This window comes from Schistosoma haematobium, chromosome 2, assembly GCF_000699445.3.
Source record: "Schistosoma haematobium chromosome 2, whole genome shotgun sequence".
Classification (NCBI taxonomy): domain Eukaryota; kingdom Metazoa; phylum Platyhelminthes; class Trematoda; order Strigeidida; family Schistosomatidae; genus Schistosoma; species Schistosoma haematobium.
Window position 1 is genome coordinate 19,125,735 of NC_067197.1, and position 18,533 is coordinate 19,144,267.

An 18,533-nucleotide genomic window follows, 5' to 3' on the forward strand; every position below is an offset into this window, starting at 1 on the left:
GACAAGATCTCTTTCTACTGTACAGGTCATAAGCACCTTTATTGATCTTTTTTCACGTCACTTTTTCCTCATTTCACTTGTAGTTGATATTTCGCTATGGAAGTAATGAATTGAATTGATAAAGCATTGTTGTTATTAATGTCGATTACCACAAAATTGTGTAATTCCTACTGTAGAGTTTGAATTAACTCCCGAAATCCACCCAGCTAATAGTCTTTTTGATCTGCCATTGGTCCATATGTTAGTCAGTTATCATTAATCTCAGTTATTTCATTTCTTTTCAGACAATTACTTCTAAGAATTATAATCGATTTTGTTTTATGCTTGAATCATACCAGTAACGAGAACAAAACTATGTGTTTGGCTTTGACATTTGATTAAATAAAGTTACTGATATTCTGTATCACAATATAATATATTTAAGTAGCCTGTCATTATTGAGTATTTCCATAATCTTTTTTTTCATTGATATATTTTTAGCCCCAACTTTTGGTTAAAAAACAGGTAAGTTTTTTATTGTAATCAACATTGTATGACGTAACTGTAAGCTTATAATTATTATTCTGATAGGTCATGTTTTTGTTATGTGCTAGAATTTATTTAGTTGTGAAGCGGGAATTGATTGTATAACAATGAGAGAATTTATGAAACATGAGAAATATTTGACCAATAGGATGAACAGAGTAACTGAGTGTATCATCAGATTTAAATGAATGAGTTATGTGAATGATCACCAATAAATCCGAATAGACATAATTATTATGATAATAGTAATAACAATGGTAATAATTAGTAGAATATAGTTGAACGGTTTTTCATGAAGCAAGAGTGAAGTACGAACAGAAAAGAACAAAGAATTATAATAAAACTGTAGACCAAGACCACGGTAGAGCGAGGAATCAAATAAATTATCTTTGTATGCATAGATTGGGCTTCAAATAATGGATGACTAAAGCTTCTGCAATTTAAATTAGATTTGGACACACACCTGAGATTTTATAAATGGTGTTAATAGATGAATCTAAAGCTAAATATTCTTTCGCAACTACATCTTACAGAATAGATTATTTTGTTTATCAGTGTTGTTTTTTGCTGAGCCATATCAGTAGATGCACCCCGAATTTAACGAAGAGATGTCCTCGACGACTAACTGAAATCAGTTGTAAGGTAACTGCTTCTGTTTTGCTTTGAAACTAACCAGTACCGAAAGAATCTATAAAATTTTACTTGAATTGTAATCACAATATTACTCAAAAAAAGACTCATAACTCAATGGTTTACGTCAACTTTCAGTCAGCTTCCAGGATCATTACCCAAATTATCCAATTAGACAGTGTTTCGCTCTCGACGTAGTTGTTTCCTAACATCACTGAATCTTGATAAAAATCATAAAAACTCTATCACAGTACTAGCTAGTAAAATGCAGTGAATTAATATTTAATTAAGTGGATTATGGGAGGTTTTCGAAATCATATCTTTATTTCATATTGTTCGAAGTTTTCATTTGTGCTTTTAAACATTTCTTTTTTTTGAATAAACAGGGAAAAATGAGAATAAGTGTTGCGAAAATATTCGCTAACATGCATCGATCAGTTACTGATATGGCTGTGGTCATGCTTAATGAATTGAAACGACATAATTACATTACACCAACCAATTACTTAGAATTTGTATCTGGGTACAAAATGTAAGTGTAATTGGTGGAAATTCATTATGGTATAATTTATAATGATGGTTACTAGTATTGCTAAAACGAATATGTTAACGAATAACCAAATGATGTTTGAATGTTGTTCAAATTCTAAAAGCTTCAAAACAAAATATTTAAAGGCCACATGGAGGGGAAATGTTTTACTCCAGATGAATGCTTCTCATTATGTTCTATTCTCTGAAGTGAATAGCAGAATTGTGAAGCTTTGACTGGTGTTTCGTAAACTTTACCAATTGTTACTTGAGATGGCACTTTCAAAATAATCTATATGTCCTAATAAAAATATTTCAATTCTGCTACGGCTACTCTTAACTATTTCTCATCTAAGGTCTTAATGTCTTCATATACCTCTGTACTCCCATTGACCATTGTTTCCTTTCGGCATCTGATTATTTTCTAAATGATTTTCATCGTATACTTTGATAGATTGAATCTATTACACTCAACCTATTGACTGCATGTTGACTTACGTTTCAGGCTTCTAAAATTATTCTAGCTTCGTAGAATTTCCTCGATCTAACATTATGATATTTTATTAGTCAGATTCAAGTCCATTGTTGTTTGTGTGTACTGAGATAGGCGACGATATCCAGTCATCAAACAAATACAGGGAGTTCAAATACAAACTTATGCACAAAGCCAATACACACAAATTAAATTAAATTCAATAATAAACAAAACTAATTATATACAGGCACTGTTTAGAGGAGTTGAAACTCTGTGCTACTCCTACTTACCATGCAAATTAAAGGGATTTAGTTGCATTTTATTGGCATCGTTATTTAAACAACCTCATCAAAGCTGTCTTGGAAATCAACACCGTTTTTCTCATTACCGCTTGTTTAATTACCTTAGATGGCTATATGGAAATAGTTTTGTCTTAGTCACCTTCAAATTTCAAACATTCTCACTTCTATACTTATTTATCAAAACGCCCATTTTTTTATTATTAAAACAATAAATGCAAATTTCATGCAGTTTGTCAGTCATAATGTAGAATTATGCAACATATTTGCAGTGGTTTAAGTTGTCGCCGTACACGAGCACAGCTAGATGAAAGTATCAAATGTCAGAGTATTAGAAGTAATCACAATATCAATTACAGTTAAAGACATTAGACATAGAATAAAAGATCGGCAAAGAAAATACAAATTAATGCGATAAAAAAGGATAAATTTGAAAGTCGAGATATAAGGTAAGGAAATGAGTGAATACATTTGCATCATGCTGAATGATACCGAACCATACCACCCAAAGTCTCCAACCATTGGTTGCATTGATCAACTTTCACCTGAAAATATTGGTTGTTAAACATTGAGGATGTTATAAATTTGAATACTGTCTAGTTACTTCTGTTTACGTAATCATGATATCGACAAAAATACAAGGATAATATTGAAGAATTTTATTTATGCTAACCATTTTTATGTACATAGTACAAATGAATATTTCGCTCATACACTTATTCATACTCTGCATTGAATTCTTTTCTTTTACAGTCTTCTTTATCAAAAACGTCAAGAATTGAGTGATAAAGCAAATAAATTAACAAATGGTCTTGATAAGATTGATGAAACAAGAAAAAAAGTTGAAGGTAATTTTAATTTTTGTATTTTTCATTGTCAGACTTTATGTTACTGTTTTTTCCCTTTTAAAACAATTAAATGAGTCCTCAATTGATTGGATAGTACGTTAGGAGTTTTAGGCGAAAATATTCAGTTCAAGTCGATTGTGAGGATTAACACAGATTTAGGTACATTTTGCTAAGAAGTCCCTAACAGGACAAAATATATATCATTGATTCCACTCCTAACGACAGCCTATCTATTCTAAACACGTGAATAAAATTAAAAATACCTCTGACCATTTCACTGTTGAATATTAACATGTTCGCAGTTATTTCTAGCTAATTATACATTATTTTAACCTGATAACTCAACACAAGCGCAATGAAACTACCTAGAAGCTGAAGGCAAAAAATGATGTATATGCGAACTAGCATAAAACATATTCATCCCGTTGCAAAGTGATAATCCACGTATTTGTTTATTATTCATAGTGTTAATGTTGAGAATTGTTATCTTTTCTTAGTATACTTATGTTTTCTTCAAGCAACAAAAACAAATTCTTGAATATTTGGATCAGTGTATAATTAAAACAGATTGTTTCTTTAGCAAATTCACCTGAGTAAATTATTTCATTAACACATTCCGTTTTAATTAAAAAAACTTCCGAGTCGTAAGTGACTCCATTCAGGAATGTATTGATGGGAGTATATAAGAAGGAAATACACATACAGCATAAATATCGCTTATCACAGTGAATTAAAATAACAAATCTAGGTATGTTCGTATATGGAGACTTTAGTGTTGTTACATAAACTTTGGGAAAGTGAGGTTTCATGGTTAAGTATTCCTACAAAGGCTGTTGGCTATCAAGTCAAATTTTACTTCGAGATCAGTAACGTTAGTTGATAGTGTGTCAAAATCCATACTCATTTTTCTAGGATACAGTAAACAATAAAACTTGGACCACCTGGATATAACTACTTTTGTCGCTTCTAATTAATATTAAGACAGCAAACGAGAACCAATCTTGTTCTCTCTAAGACCATAATAATCATTGCAAAGTCATTACAAAACAGATAATATAGCACTTGTAAACCAAACATATAAGTGTGATATATGTTTCATAACCCTAATCATTAGCAATTTCAACAGTTTGTGTTCTTAGTCTATGCTTTATTATTTTGGGAAATTTCAACATACCTTTACCTTTTGTAAGTCGAAAAACATTGCTGTACATTAAAAATTACACTTTTCAGAATGAACTAATATTTTAGACAATAAAACCTAATACTTTATGCCTCCTGAAGTCAATTACAACTAACAATGCTGATAGACGGTAAAATAAAACAAAAGACTCAAAAATAGATTACTTTACTACAAACTTTAAGAATCTAATTACTAATACACAACATGGGTATATTTTCTTGATGTTCCTTGAAGTGCTTTTGAATATAATTCAGTGAAGGAATATGTACAAGTTTAGCATTACTTTTAATTTTCAGTAATGTCTGTGGAATTAGAAGAAGCTAAAAAGAAAGTGTCAACATTTCAAAAAGAATGTGATGATTACTTAGTAGTTATTGTTCAACAAAAACGTGAAGCTGATGAACAGGCTAAAGTAAGTGATCTTTTAAATTTTCAGTCAAACTACTACTGTAATGTGTGCTACTGATGTCGACAGATATAAATAGTATGTATCATCAATCGAAAGTGAAATACCTGGAGGTAGAAGGGTAAGAAGACCAAAGAAAAGTGAACGAGAACTTACCTTCAAAGCATGGAAGATGTTTAATATCAGAATTGAAAATAAATAAAAATATTACTGTGAGATAGTTTATTTATCAACATCAAGAATTATCATGCGAGTAAACTGTTTTCAAATCCTTACACTTTTACAAACAAACTGTTGACTACCTATCAACAAAACAAATTTCTATACTACATTAGTTCACTGAAACCAGGGACATTTTGAATTTGATTAGTTTATTAAATTTTGTTGTCGAAATTTAATCTAAGTTTTAATGAACATTAAGATTTAAACATGTATAGATCAATCATTATTAGATATGGTATAGTTAAGACTCAGTGATTAAAATACCTAGACTTTTAACAAATAAATTGAAGATTGAAAATTGATCTTCCCTTCTCTCACTTATTTCGTTTTGATACCTTAAGTAATACTACTTATGATCAAACTATAGAAATGCTGGCTCAAATCTTAGTATATAAATATGGAATTGGCAAGTGAATCTTAGTAATTTATCTAAACGGATATTATTGACAACATTGACATCGTAATTTTTTTCACCTTTAACTATTATTTCTAGTCTGTTATGCAAACTCAAGAAAAAATTAAAATAGATGAAGCTAAATGTTTACATATGGCTGAATTAGCTCAAGCTGATTTAGCACAAGCTATGCCAGCTTTAGAAGCAGCTGTACAAGCATTGGAGTCATTAAATAAAAAAGACATCACGGAAATTAAATCATATGGCAAACCACCTCTCCTAGTGCAAAAGGTTTGTTTGTTGTATTTTTGTTTTCATTAAATTAATGATCTAGTTTTATTGTAAGCAAATAAGTTGGTATTTTCTCTATATTTTAATCCCGGAGATGAAAATGAAGAATAAAATCTTTCATGTCTTGGGTCTGAGTCCGATGTGAGGCATCATGAATGAACATTGCCGAGTTGTCCCATCCTGGGACGAAACAGTCGCCCAGTGCTTCCAGGCTTTCAATGGTGGTCTAAAATTGGTGAGTTTATGATCGCGATAAAAACTCAGCAATCCCCACAACCTTATACCAATAAAAACTAGTGAACTGAATATCGTTCATTTAAGTGGATGAATTGACGGCATAGAAGACTGTCTTTGCTAAGTAATATTTAGATTTTATTTGAGTTCTGTCATTTTGCATTAATGAGGTCATTAATTCAATTTTTATAAACTGTCATCACTTGGTTACGTTGCATCATCCCAGGCTGTCGATATAACAACCATAAACTCACTATATTTTTTACCATATCAGTAAATGGGGTCGTTTTTAGTACCTTACTGACGACTAATTTGTTTTAATTACTTTTTTTTATCAAATCTACAACGAATCTATGAATAACAGAAATCATAAAGATATTTACATAAACTTGATACTGACCCACAGTTATATACTGTTTATTAACTAAAGAGTTGGTCCTAAGTGATTTACTTTGATTGAAACACTTTATCGTCACAATACGAATCACAATGATTTTTTAAAATAACTTGTCTACTTTAAATGTTACATGGACTTGTAAGACTTTTAGGTATTTTTAACTGATCAGTAGGACTTCGAATACATTTGCATAAGATTAGCGAAACAGATAAATGATTCAAATTGTTTGAAAAAAAAAACAGTCATTAAGGATAGTGAACTGTCAATCTCTAGTATTTACTTCAGCTTTAAATTTAGTTGATTCCATTACTGTTGTGTGTAGTCGTTTGTTTGCTTCAACTACGGTAGTTGATGATTACGAACAACTGAGATTATTTTAAAACGAACGAAATCTATTGAGACATTGATATGTCAGCAACTGACGCACACAATTGTCCAGCAACAATCCTTAACGATGGAATCCAAGAAGAAGGGATTAGTATGGAAAAAACTGTTTTATCCGAACGAACTATAAAGGTATATTAACTTCCAGGTCTAATTTATGGATTGCTATATGTATATTCTTACTGTATAATTATTAAGTAGCTAGTCTTTATTTACATGTATGTCTTTCAATTACCCCATTAACTACTCCTGTATGATTTGCCATTCTTAATTTGTTGCCAGTTTATTATTCATAACTTTCCCTACTCTGTCGTTGCGTTCTGAACTCAACGGACAGTACAGAGAGAAAAGCTACTGAGTCGAGGACCAATGAGAGCTTAGCGTCAACTCAAGGTTATTAGTGGTGCCTTTGTCACGTGATATTATTGAACGGACATAAGTCATAACAAAACTTGATACCTTATGAAGAAAACACCAAAGCGGAACAACATTCCATATATAGTAAAACAACAGGACCTTGAGATACAAGAAGGTCAGCTACCTGAACGAGACAACAGTCAATCAGAAAATAACAAAAGTAGTAAGGAAATACGAGTTAGGGAGATTTTATTTGTGGTTGTTCTTACAAGAAAGAATTACCGCGCAGCTAGATAACCTGAGATTTCCTTAACAATTCTTTTACGAGATCATCTGGTTTAAACGACTCAATCGACCCCCAATCGTAATGTCAAGTTGGAAAATAGTCTACAGTGTAAATAAGGAATTGCATTTGAGTTAAATATTAATTCTCCTTAGTCTTGTGATATTCCTGTGGTGCACTAAAACTTCAATTGTCAGGCGACAACAATTAGGTTGAATGTTCATTCGTATTACTCATTTAAATTCACTTGTTGTTATCGTAACGATTAGCTTGATTTCTCCATTACTATTTCTGCTTAGTATAATTTCCACATGGTAAAATGTTTCTCTTGATCAAACCCCGATTTCATTACTTCTCCCTGCTATTCTTTATCTTGTCTTGTACAAAATGAACTCAAAGAGACTAAATTTTATTGTTACGAATTCATCTTTTGAAATACTTTGTACAATAACACTCCGAAAATTAGAATCAATTCCTTCCATTTTGATTATTGTGTTTATTTCCACAAAAATTATTTTGTTTTAAGAGATTAAGAAACAAATTAACGTTTTCAGAAACCTAATGAGTCACATATTCTCCCAGTTACTTGCCTACAGAATAAAATATAAAGTTTTCTTTCAGGTTCTTGAAGCCGTAATGATTCTTCGAGGGGCTGATCCAAGTTGGGCTGAATCAAAAAGACAATTAGGTGAACAAGATTTTATTAAACAACTTATAAATTTTGATAAAGACAATATTAGTGATAAAACTTTGAAAAAAATTGGTCAGTATTGCTCACAAGATGATTTTCAACCTGATGTAGTTGGTAAAGTAAGTATAATTAATAATTATCATTCATACTGTCATTACATTATCATAATAGATGGAATGACAAAGTGGTAACTAAATGAAATGTTTGGCTTCAAACCACTCTATCGTATCAAAACCAAACAGGTGTATATTCAGTTAGTAACTGAGTTAGATAATGATATAAGTGTAAGCGTTAATCATAAGTAAAGGTGATATAAACCTAGATAATGGTTGATAATATTCTACCAACGACTACAACACTATGTAAAATGATGTTGAGATAATTCACTTTGTAAAATATATGACCAGTAGTCAGTATTTCAGATATTTTATTTTAATTGTTATCATGGTTTGCTTTATATTTTACTTATTAATTAGGTAAAAAACCCTTTTTTGATAGTCATAAGTTTCATTGTCAGCACTTAACCTACAATTGAATAAATTTGTCTGAAATAATGGAAATCAGTCAGTGTGGCATGGTCAAAGTCAGTTCAGATGGGAATTTCATAAAATAACAAATACTGAACAACATGAATTTTTTATGGGATACACAATCATTTCATTCCTAGAAGAATATAGTATATGTTAAGTTAATGTTCGTTTATGCTCAAACTTGTTTCAAATGGCTCATAAATTAGACCTATACTAACTTTTGAGGCAAATTTTTTTAAGATACGGTTATGTATTCAGACCTCAGTCTATAGTCTTCCGTCTCCCCAGCTCATTGGTATCAATAACTGTCACAAAATGTGCAGGTCAGATCAGAGTTTACGAACTTGTACTTGTTAAATGAGCCACATTATTGAACTGACAAGACAGATTTATACTTTTTCTTGCGACAATTCCTTATTTAGTCTTTTTTAGAACTATTCGGGATTTCATTTCAACCTGTAGTGCAAGTTTTATAATGAAAAGACAAATACGGTGGAAGATAATTTATTTCTTGTCTCCTTAACCTTAAGCGACCAGATAAGTCACTACACTTTTCTCCTTATAAGAACGTTGTGATTCTGTTTATCCCCTAAAGGTAATTTCAATCGTCACACTGAATGTTAATGTTAGTTCATCATCATTCAAAATTAGAAAAGCAGATAAACTAATATGAAAGATGACATCTTTTATACTTATGAACTACACCAAGTGAAGTACAACAATTTTCACAGAGGTTTGAGGTTAAAGTTGAGTTTAAAATAACGAAGATCATTTGAAATTTTTTAAAATAACATTTCTACAAACAAACTGTTAACAATTAAAGAGGGTTACTCATAATGCTTACAATTCTCATAGGTTTCAAGTGCAGCGAAATCGTTATGTATGTGGGTTCGAGCAATGGATGTTTACGGTCGTGTTTACAGAGTTGTTGAACCAAAGCGTCAGAGACTTAAACAAGCTGAAGAAGTATTACATGAGAAACAAGCACAATTAGCAGCTGCACAAGCTAAACTTGATGAAGTGAATGCTGAAATGCGCCGTTTACAACAAGAATATAATGAAAAGGTAGATCATTGCATTTATTTTGTAAAATTTATTTCAATTTGTGATAGTACTTATTACTTTAAATAGTCTACATATATTATAACTAAATTTATCCTTAAATAGGTAATAGTAAGTTCTCAAAATTTACGGACGAGACTTGTTGACATTATGATTAACAAATTAATAGTTACATGTTCAAAATCCCTAATTTTACGATGCATTATGTAAGAATTATGATACCTAAGGAAATTAACTTGTAATTTTACTACATATTTATGATCTGTTAGTGGGACATAGAACAATTAAGAGCAGAACTTTAAATACTGTAGTATTTTTTTCTTAATCCAGGACATTACTTAATACTTACTTACATAGATGTAATATTAAATACAAATTTTCATATCTATTTGATAAATTTCAGACGTTAAAATACAATCGTCGCAAGACTCAAATCACCCATAAAGGTGTAATTACATCTAGTTACTCAGTTTTGGATCACCACTGCTTACTCACTGACAAATAACCTGTTTACGTCCTTTCTTAAGTTCATAACATTTTAAAATCCTTCTTGTAACCTTTTATTTCTTGATTGTTAATTAATGAAACAACTTGAAACGATATATTTTAACATGGTGTTTACACTGTTATGTCTATACACAATTTCCAAGTGTGATTACTTTAAATTCTCTTCAATATTAGTATCGAACATTGGTCAGCATCCGCCTAAAAGTAAATAACGATCTAACTAACCCAACTAATTTGTAATCCTAACACAAATCTAATTTAACTCCTATTACTTAATCCTGACATTATGAAATTATAGCCGATGTCGTTTGGTGACGAAAACCCCACATGGTTGTATCCCTAACTCATAACATTCGCACAACTCTTAATATGTCAAAATTAACCTTTTTTATGGTAACAAATAATAGAGTTTGTAGAAAATTATGAGTCATTTCGAAACAACTGTTTCATGGCAGTTTTATTGCTTCTCGTCATTAATTGTTTTGGAGCTAGGCAACGCTTCTTGATTGGTTAATAAGTCTGTCAAGGTTGTCAGTATAGTATACACTTACTTCAAGAACTAGTTGGAATAAGAAATCCTGTTACCCGCTTAAGAATATCGTAATTTCTGATTTAAAAATAGTATTCTGGTGTATATGTTTGAGTATCCACAAACTTTTAAGGCTCGTCACAAGTCCTCGGTTTGATCTTTAATTGGGTCTTGTGTGCCAACTTTCAATGGAGTATGTAATCTAAACTAAATTTCCATTCAGTTATTAACTTACTTTTCACTCTTACTGCTGAAGGATTTACTTAACAGGTTTATACGCTGAATATGCTTACTATTCGATGTTTATTTCACTTTTTCTCTTCTAATATTATTTTCTTTAGATGGAACAAAAAGAAGAGTTACGTAAAAAAGCTGAACACACGGAGAAAATGTTAGACAGAGCTAGTAAATTAGTCAGTGGTTTAGCTGGTGAGAAACTACGATGGGAAGCTAGTGTTGCTGATCTACTACGTAGAATTGATCTATTACCTGGTGATTGTTTATTAGCTTCCGCTTTCTTATCTTATATGGGTCCATTTTTAAGTGAATATCGTGAGAAATTAATTACTAATTGGTTGGAATTAATTAGAACTGAGAGTATACCAGTAACTGATCCATTTGTCTTTACTGAATTTTTAGCTGATCCAACACAAGTATGTGAAATAACATTCATTATTATTTTAACTATTTTTCGTAAGTTGTAGAAAATTAAATATGCGAGAGTAAATCATGTTTTAGGGTCATGATTTTTTATTAAATTAAATAGAAGCCAAAAATCCATATTTCTTTAATTGATAACTCAATAAAGTGGACATAGATAAAAGCGCCAACAAAAGGTATTTAGAGTGAAAGTTTTATATTTTTTGTTTGATGATTAGCCTCAATTTACAGAGAACTGACAAAAGGCTGTAATACTGAGTTCTAAAGCTTGGATAAAGTTAGTCAGTAAGATGCAACTTAAAATTTCCAGTTCTAATCGTTCGGTATAATATTCACAAACTTTGTTGGGCTTCATAAGCTCTTTCTAATTTGTCCCATTTTATTACCAACTATCTACACTCCATAGATTATTAAAAATATCTAAATTTATTCTAAGTATTGTAGTGAATGCAATGAGTCGATACAGTGTTCATTTTTCCGTGAATATGAAGAATATCATTTCTATGACTTACAATATATTAAACTAAATTGTTTTCATCTTAGTTTACCCCACGGCTTCACAGCTTCTCGCTAATTCCATACTAACTATTTTTCTCATTTTTTACAAGGTTAGAGAATGGAATATACAAGGATTACCACGTGATACATTTTCAGTTGAAAATGGTGTAATTGTAACGCGAGGTAATAGGTGGCCATTAATGGTTGATCCACAAAATCAAGCTTTAAAATGGATTAAATCAATGGAAGGCAAAGAATTACGAATAATTGACTTACAAACACCGGATTATATGCGTACATTAGAAATTGCTGTACAACATGGTCAACCAGTTTTATTGCAAAATGTTCATGAACAATTAGATCAGGCTTTAGATCCATTATTAACTAAATCACTGATTAAAGTTGGTGGTACATTATTAATGAAATTGGGTGATAAAGAAATTGAATATAATGATAAGTTTAGGTCAGTACCGAATTTTTCTTTATTTCAATCATGAAGATATATTTTAAAAGTGCTACGTAAATTTCATTTATTGTCAATTTATATTTTTTCTATTTACTCAATGGCTTACTCAAATGTTTAGTTTAAACGTCTGGCGAGACTATAATTTATAGACGAACCAATCAGATATAAGATAATGAGTCTTGGATTTTGGCGCGAAATTCATCCATACATTTTTAAAAAATATCATTTTGGCATTTATAGCTGATATCAGTTCGCGACGAAAACCATAAATCTAATTCCTGACCCTAACCATCAACTGTGAATCCTAATTCTAGTTCATTGCCCTGGTTTATGACCCTCATTTAGTCTTAGTTAGTAGAACATTCTCAAGGTCACTTCGGTTTCGCTCAAAGGTCGTCCATAAATTAAAGTCTCACCAAAAGTCTCTTTAAAGGTTTTTCTATACACTTAACTGTATTACAGTTTTTTATTCAAAGTCGTTATCATTTATTTTGATTTGTCTGACTCTATTACACTATAATTATCATCACTCAAAAACTGCTTTTGATTTGTGGGTTATTACGTATCTTTTTGAGTAAGTTTAATTATTCATTTGGGTTTTGTTTTAAAGGTACTTAACGATAACCATTATCGTTAATGTTATTCTCACTTTAGTTTAAATTAGACATTTCGCACCAAGTTGGAAGAACAAATAACTAGTGTAATGTAAGGAATATAAAAATTTCTGAAGAACTTCCGTGGAATTTCTACTATTATTTTCAATCTCTTGACAATGATCAATATGTTTATGAAGATTCATACTGATTAGTAGTTGCCTGACATAGGTTCGTCATGTTAACGTTAAAATGTAAAGTTTGTCCTTAAATTTTGTACTCTATTCAGATAATTATTAATAAATATAAGGTGTTTCATACAGGACAGTTCAATTATCTTACTTACCAATTCAATATTCGTTATCACATTATGTGAATATTAAACCGTATTTACATCATTTTAAACTATTCTTCTTTAAAAGCGAATGAATTAAACTAAATTTGATATATTTTTAAATTCTAGACTTTATATCACCACTAAACTACCTAATCCTCATTATACACCAGAAATATCCTCTAAAGCGTTAATTGTAAATTTTGCTGTAAAACAACAAGGATTAGAAGCACAACTGCTTGGTATTGTAGTACGTAAAGAACGTCCTGAATTAGAAGAACAAAAAGATAATTTAGTCATAGGGATTGCAGCTGGTAAACGTAAACTTACAGAATTAGAAGATGAAATTTTAAGACTGTTAAATGAAGCACAAGGATCTTTATTGGATGATGAACAACTTGTAAATACTTTGCAAACATCGAAAGTTACATCATCTGTAAGTCATTTTTTGATTAAATATTTTATTATTTATTGAGCATATTATTCTATTGACTGAATTCATGAATTATTGCTAACTTTCGCTTGATTCGTTTTATAAGAAATATTGTTGTTTCATTTGTTTAACTGAAGTTTTATTACTGAAGACTAATGACTGATAACAAAAGTAAACTTCATAATGTCCTAATAAAATCCTAGAGTACATACTATATATCGATTTATATTTGAGAGTAAAAATATAATTGATGTACTGTAGTGAACAGAACACCAGTGGGGACAATCGAATGTATTTAACACAAAATTACTGAACTTGTTAATAAAATCTAGCAATCATAAAGTAAATGCTTAATTTGCAAAATGTCCATCAATTGTCTCAAAATGACTTCATTGTTCTTGAATTTTCATACAAATTGCATTCTGTTTCCATTCTTTACTGTTCGATCCTCTTTGCTCTCTGCTGCCAGACATTCTGTTCATGACTAACATCATATACTACTTATGTCAATATAACTAGCACACACCACAGTACTACTAATTCACTGAAACTGAAGGATAGTAAACAACTAACTCCATCTGAATAGTTTAGGAGAAACTCATCTATAAAATGAATGAAGAAATTTAATATGCCCTAAACTACAATGGTTTTCCCATATTTAGTTAATTGTTGACAAAAACTGTATTTCACTTCAAGTTCAAATAGAATACAATGTAATATAATATTAATAGCATTTTACTCCATTATGGTACTGTTAAGCTAGTCAGGAATAAAAATATTTTTTATGAAATGAAAAAGTTTGTATTACATGAAGCTTCTGTAAGACTGATGAGGATTGTTTCACTCATTTAGCCTCCTCGATGAATCCATCACTAAATCTAAGGTACACTAATACTTTCATATATATCAGGTAGCTATAAAACAAAGGTTGGAAGTAGAAAGTATTTGACCTTCCATACATTTGCTCATATTTAATAAAACCTGAAAGTTGTATTACCTATATTTTTGCAAGTAACCGGTTTACAAGTACTTTCTTGACTGCTTTTCTGGATAGATTGAATTTAGTCTGGTCCTTGCCTTCTGTTTCTTTTTGTCTGGTTATTTTTTAAATTACTTTTTCGCTATCACTTTATTTTATTTTATCATTAACTCAAATTATGTGATACCTTGAAGTAACTCAGCAATAAGCTCCATCCCATATTTCATTGTTTATGTAACTAACATGAACATTTTAATATCGTGGTCAATACAAGATATCGATCATCTATATTAGCTTTTAATTTTGACTAGTTGGACCACTGAATCTGATATTTAGTAAATAAGTAACTTTCATGGAATATTCAAGCATCACTAATGATGGTTTACTATATAATGTTTTAATTTAAACGTTTATTCTATGATGTTGTCTTCTGCTTTAGAGTATTTCTCAATATGAAAACTGAATTCTGTTTACTTTCTACCATGTTCATATTTTGTCTCATGAAGTATTTCAACCTTTTTTTCATCGTCAGGAAGTCACTGAACAATTGAATGTTGCTGAAAAAACTGAAATACAAATTGACAAAGCTCGTGAAGGTTATCGTCCATCTGCACAACGTTCTTCAATTTTATTCTTTGTATTGAATGATATGAGTCGAATAGATCCCATGTATCAATTTTCTTTAGAAGCATACATTGATTTATTCACTTTAAGCATTGATAAAAGCCCAAAATCAACAAAATTAGATGATCGTATCACAAATTTAAATGACTATCACACTTATGCTGTGTATCGTTACACATGTCGTGGTTTATTTGAACGACATAAACTACTATTTTCATTTCATATTTGCTTAAAAATACTTGAGTCAGCTGGTAAAGTTAATGAAGATGAATATAATTTTTTTCTACGTGGTGGTGTTGTATTAGATCGTGAAAATCAATTTGATAACCCATGTACAACATGGTGTACAGAACAATGTTGGGATAATATTACAGAATTAGATAAATTAGCTAGTTTTCATGGTATTGTTACATCATTTGAACAATATTCAAGAGATTGGAATTTATGGTATACATCAGCTGAACCAGAAAATAGTTCTTTACCTGGTGAATGGGATAATACATTAAATGAATTTCAACGTATGCTTATTGTACGTTCATTAAGACCAGATCGTGTATCGTTTTGTGCAACACGTTTTATTGTAAATAATTTAGGTAGTCGATTTGTTGAACCCCCTGTTTTGGATATGAAACAAGTAGTTGATGATAGTTCAACTAGAACACCATTAATATTTGTATTATCACCAGGTGTTGATCCTACAGCTGGTCTATTACAACTAGCTGATAATTGTGGAATGAGTAAGAAATTCCATGCGTTATCATTAGGTCAAGGTCAATCACCGATTGCTACACGATTAATTAAAGAAGGTATACGTGAAGGAAATTGGATATTTCTTGCTAATTGTCATCTTTCATTATCATGGATGCCAGCATTGGATAAAATTGTTGAACAATTGGGTATGGAAGAAATACATACTGATTTTCGTTTATGGCTTTCATCAAGTCCAAACCCAGCTTTTCCTATTTCAATTCTACAAGCTGGTATTAAAATGACTACAGAACCGCCAAAAGGTTTACGTTCAAATATGAAACGGCTTTATCATCTTATTAAAGTAAGTTATACTTTGATAAAGAAATTTAATTAGCATTGATTTAATTTAGTATATACGTATGTATATGTTTACAGTTCTAATTGGTGCAGGTTTATCTCGTTATTAAAACTACAGGTTTAGACCATTTTACAAATCCCCCATAACAACTCAATTATCGATTTCATTTATTCTACAGAAAAGATAAGGGCAAATATTGAAATCAAATGCCAACGTTCTATCATTAGTTTTTGTCTTAAAATGGAAACAAATGAGTTGTAATAAACATTTTCAATCCTGATAATGATCACCTTTAAAAAATCAGTCAGTGACAATAAAATCTTTGGGAACTTTTGGAATTTATGGTGGCTGCGATGGTTCACCTAGAATCAAACCACAAATAATCTATTATTTTTTCTTCCAAGAACTAAAAACATATATACTACATTTTTCAAAAGTGATCTCACTGCTCAGCCATATAAGATATTGCTGTAGTCAACATCTTCAAGTGTAAAAATTTTAAATTGACTAGATTTTCAGAAAGCTCCATCTACTATTCAGTTTTAAGTTCTTGAACCTGTTATTAATATCAAGGACTCCATCCGATCCTTCTCTTTTGAAATATGTTCAGGTACATACAGCTGACGAATCCCGAATACGATTAAATGTACATCCTGGATTCCACTGCAAGTCACTAAACGTCTTTACTTAAAAGAATTTCACCTATTCTCTATAAATGTTAATTCTACCGAAGCTTTCAACCACACGAATGAGATACGTGGGAAACTGAACTCTAAAATATAATTATTTTTCTAGAGGACGGTTCTTTTATCTAGGAATAAAAATAAATTGATTACAAGCCTCAACTCGTGAGGTATCTGAGGCAATTACCATGTCTGTATGCCTGAAATGAGAAAGGCTTCCTGCAGTAATAACATAAAGATTCATTACAACATACGACAGCGTAAATGACAGCTGATACCTGTGTCTAATGTTAACTGTAGTTTGCTAACAACCAAAATGGGAAATAAGAACATGCAAATATTGAAACTGTTAGGTTTAAACAAAGATTCAGCAAATATATGAAACTGGAAATGACTGTTTCTGTGGTTAATAGGAAGTAATATTAATGATAAATACATTAAATATTATAAGTGTTTACAAATAATTTATGATATTACATAACAAACAAATGCGTTACACCTCATGCCTAGAAATTAACAAGAATAAAACTGTTTACTGATTATAATTAAGTAGTATGAAATAACATACAAGTAAGAATTTGGATGGTGGTAAACTAGGAACAGAATGTTCTAGCGAACTTAACAAAACATTAAGTCAATGGACATAAATTTAATTTTTTATTGAACTTCATTGGAGTTGATATTTTATTTTTATGAACTTAAATATATACACATACATTTACTTTACAGGAAGATCAATTTTCCTTATGTCAGAAACCAGAGAAATATAAAAAACTCCTATTTTCATTGTGCTATTTTCATTCAGTATTATTAGAACGCAAAAAGTTCCTTATGCTCGGTTGGAATATTCCATATGAATTTAATGATTCTGATTTTGAAGTATCTGAACATTTGTTAACAAATTATTTAGGCCAATATGATGAAACTCCATGGGATGCATTACGCTATTTAATTGCTGATATTAATTATGGTGGCCATGTTACTGATGATTGGGATCGTCGTTTATTAAATACGTACATTAGTGATTATTTTAGAGATGAAGTATTGAAAGAACCATTTTATAAACTATCGTCACTGCCATATTATTATATACCAAGAGATGGTACATTAAATGCTTATCGTGAATTTGTTACACTTTTACCACAAATTGATCATCCAGAAGCATTTGGTCAACATCCTAATGCAGATATCACATCACAAATTCAAGAGACACGAGTTCTTCTAGATACATTGCTTTCATTGCAACCTCAAGTAAGAAAATCTTGTTCATTGTCTATTGATATGACTTCATTATAATCATTTTTATCATGAAGTTAAGGATATTTACAATTATTATAGCGGTATTTTTATCATTGCAGTTAATCGAAACGAATAAGATCAAAGCAAATTCTTCAGAAATCTCAGTAAAAATATTAGAAGAAAAAGCATTCTTCACGGTACAGA

The 18,533-nt window shown here is 30.5% G+C and overlaps 1 protein-coding gene across 2 annotated transcripts in view; it reads left to right on the plus strand.

The window, feature by feature from the left end:
• Window positions 1-18,533, plus strand: part of DNAH2_1 (Dynein heavy chain 2, axonemal) — a gene marked incomplete at its 3' end in the record, with an annotated part of 89,554 nt that overhangs the window by 65,640 nt on the left and 5,381 nt on the right. The window contains exons 19-30 of one of the 2 annotated variants that reach the window (XM_051214526.1): window positions 481-504; window positions 1,542-1,687; window positions 3,211-3,305; window positions 4,782-4,897; window positions 5,607-5,798; window positions 8,075-8,263; window positions 9,530-9,739; window positions 11,114-11,425; window positions 12,041-12,393; window positions 13,453-13,759; window positions 15,268-16,410; window positions 17,820-18,341. In XM_051214526.1, coding sequence (XP_051067715.1) covers window positions 481-504; window positions 1,542-1,687; window positions 3,211-3,305; window positions 4,782-4,897; window positions 5,607-5,798; window positions 8,075-8,263; window positions 9,530-9,739; window positions 11,114-11,425; window positions 12,041-12,393; window positions 13,453-13,759; window positions 15,268-16,410; window positions 17,820-18,341 — 3,609 coding nt within the window. The remainder of the gene's footprint in view (window positions 1-480; window positions 505-1,541; window positions 1,688-3,210; window positions 3,306-4,781; window positions 4,898-5,606; window positions 5,799-8,074; window positions 8,264-9,529; window positions 9,740-11,113; window positions 11,426-12,040; window positions 12,394-13,452; window positions 13,760-15,267; window positions 16,411-17,819; window positions 18,342-18,533) is intronic. The other variant, XM_035732276.2, reaches the window with a different exon arrangement.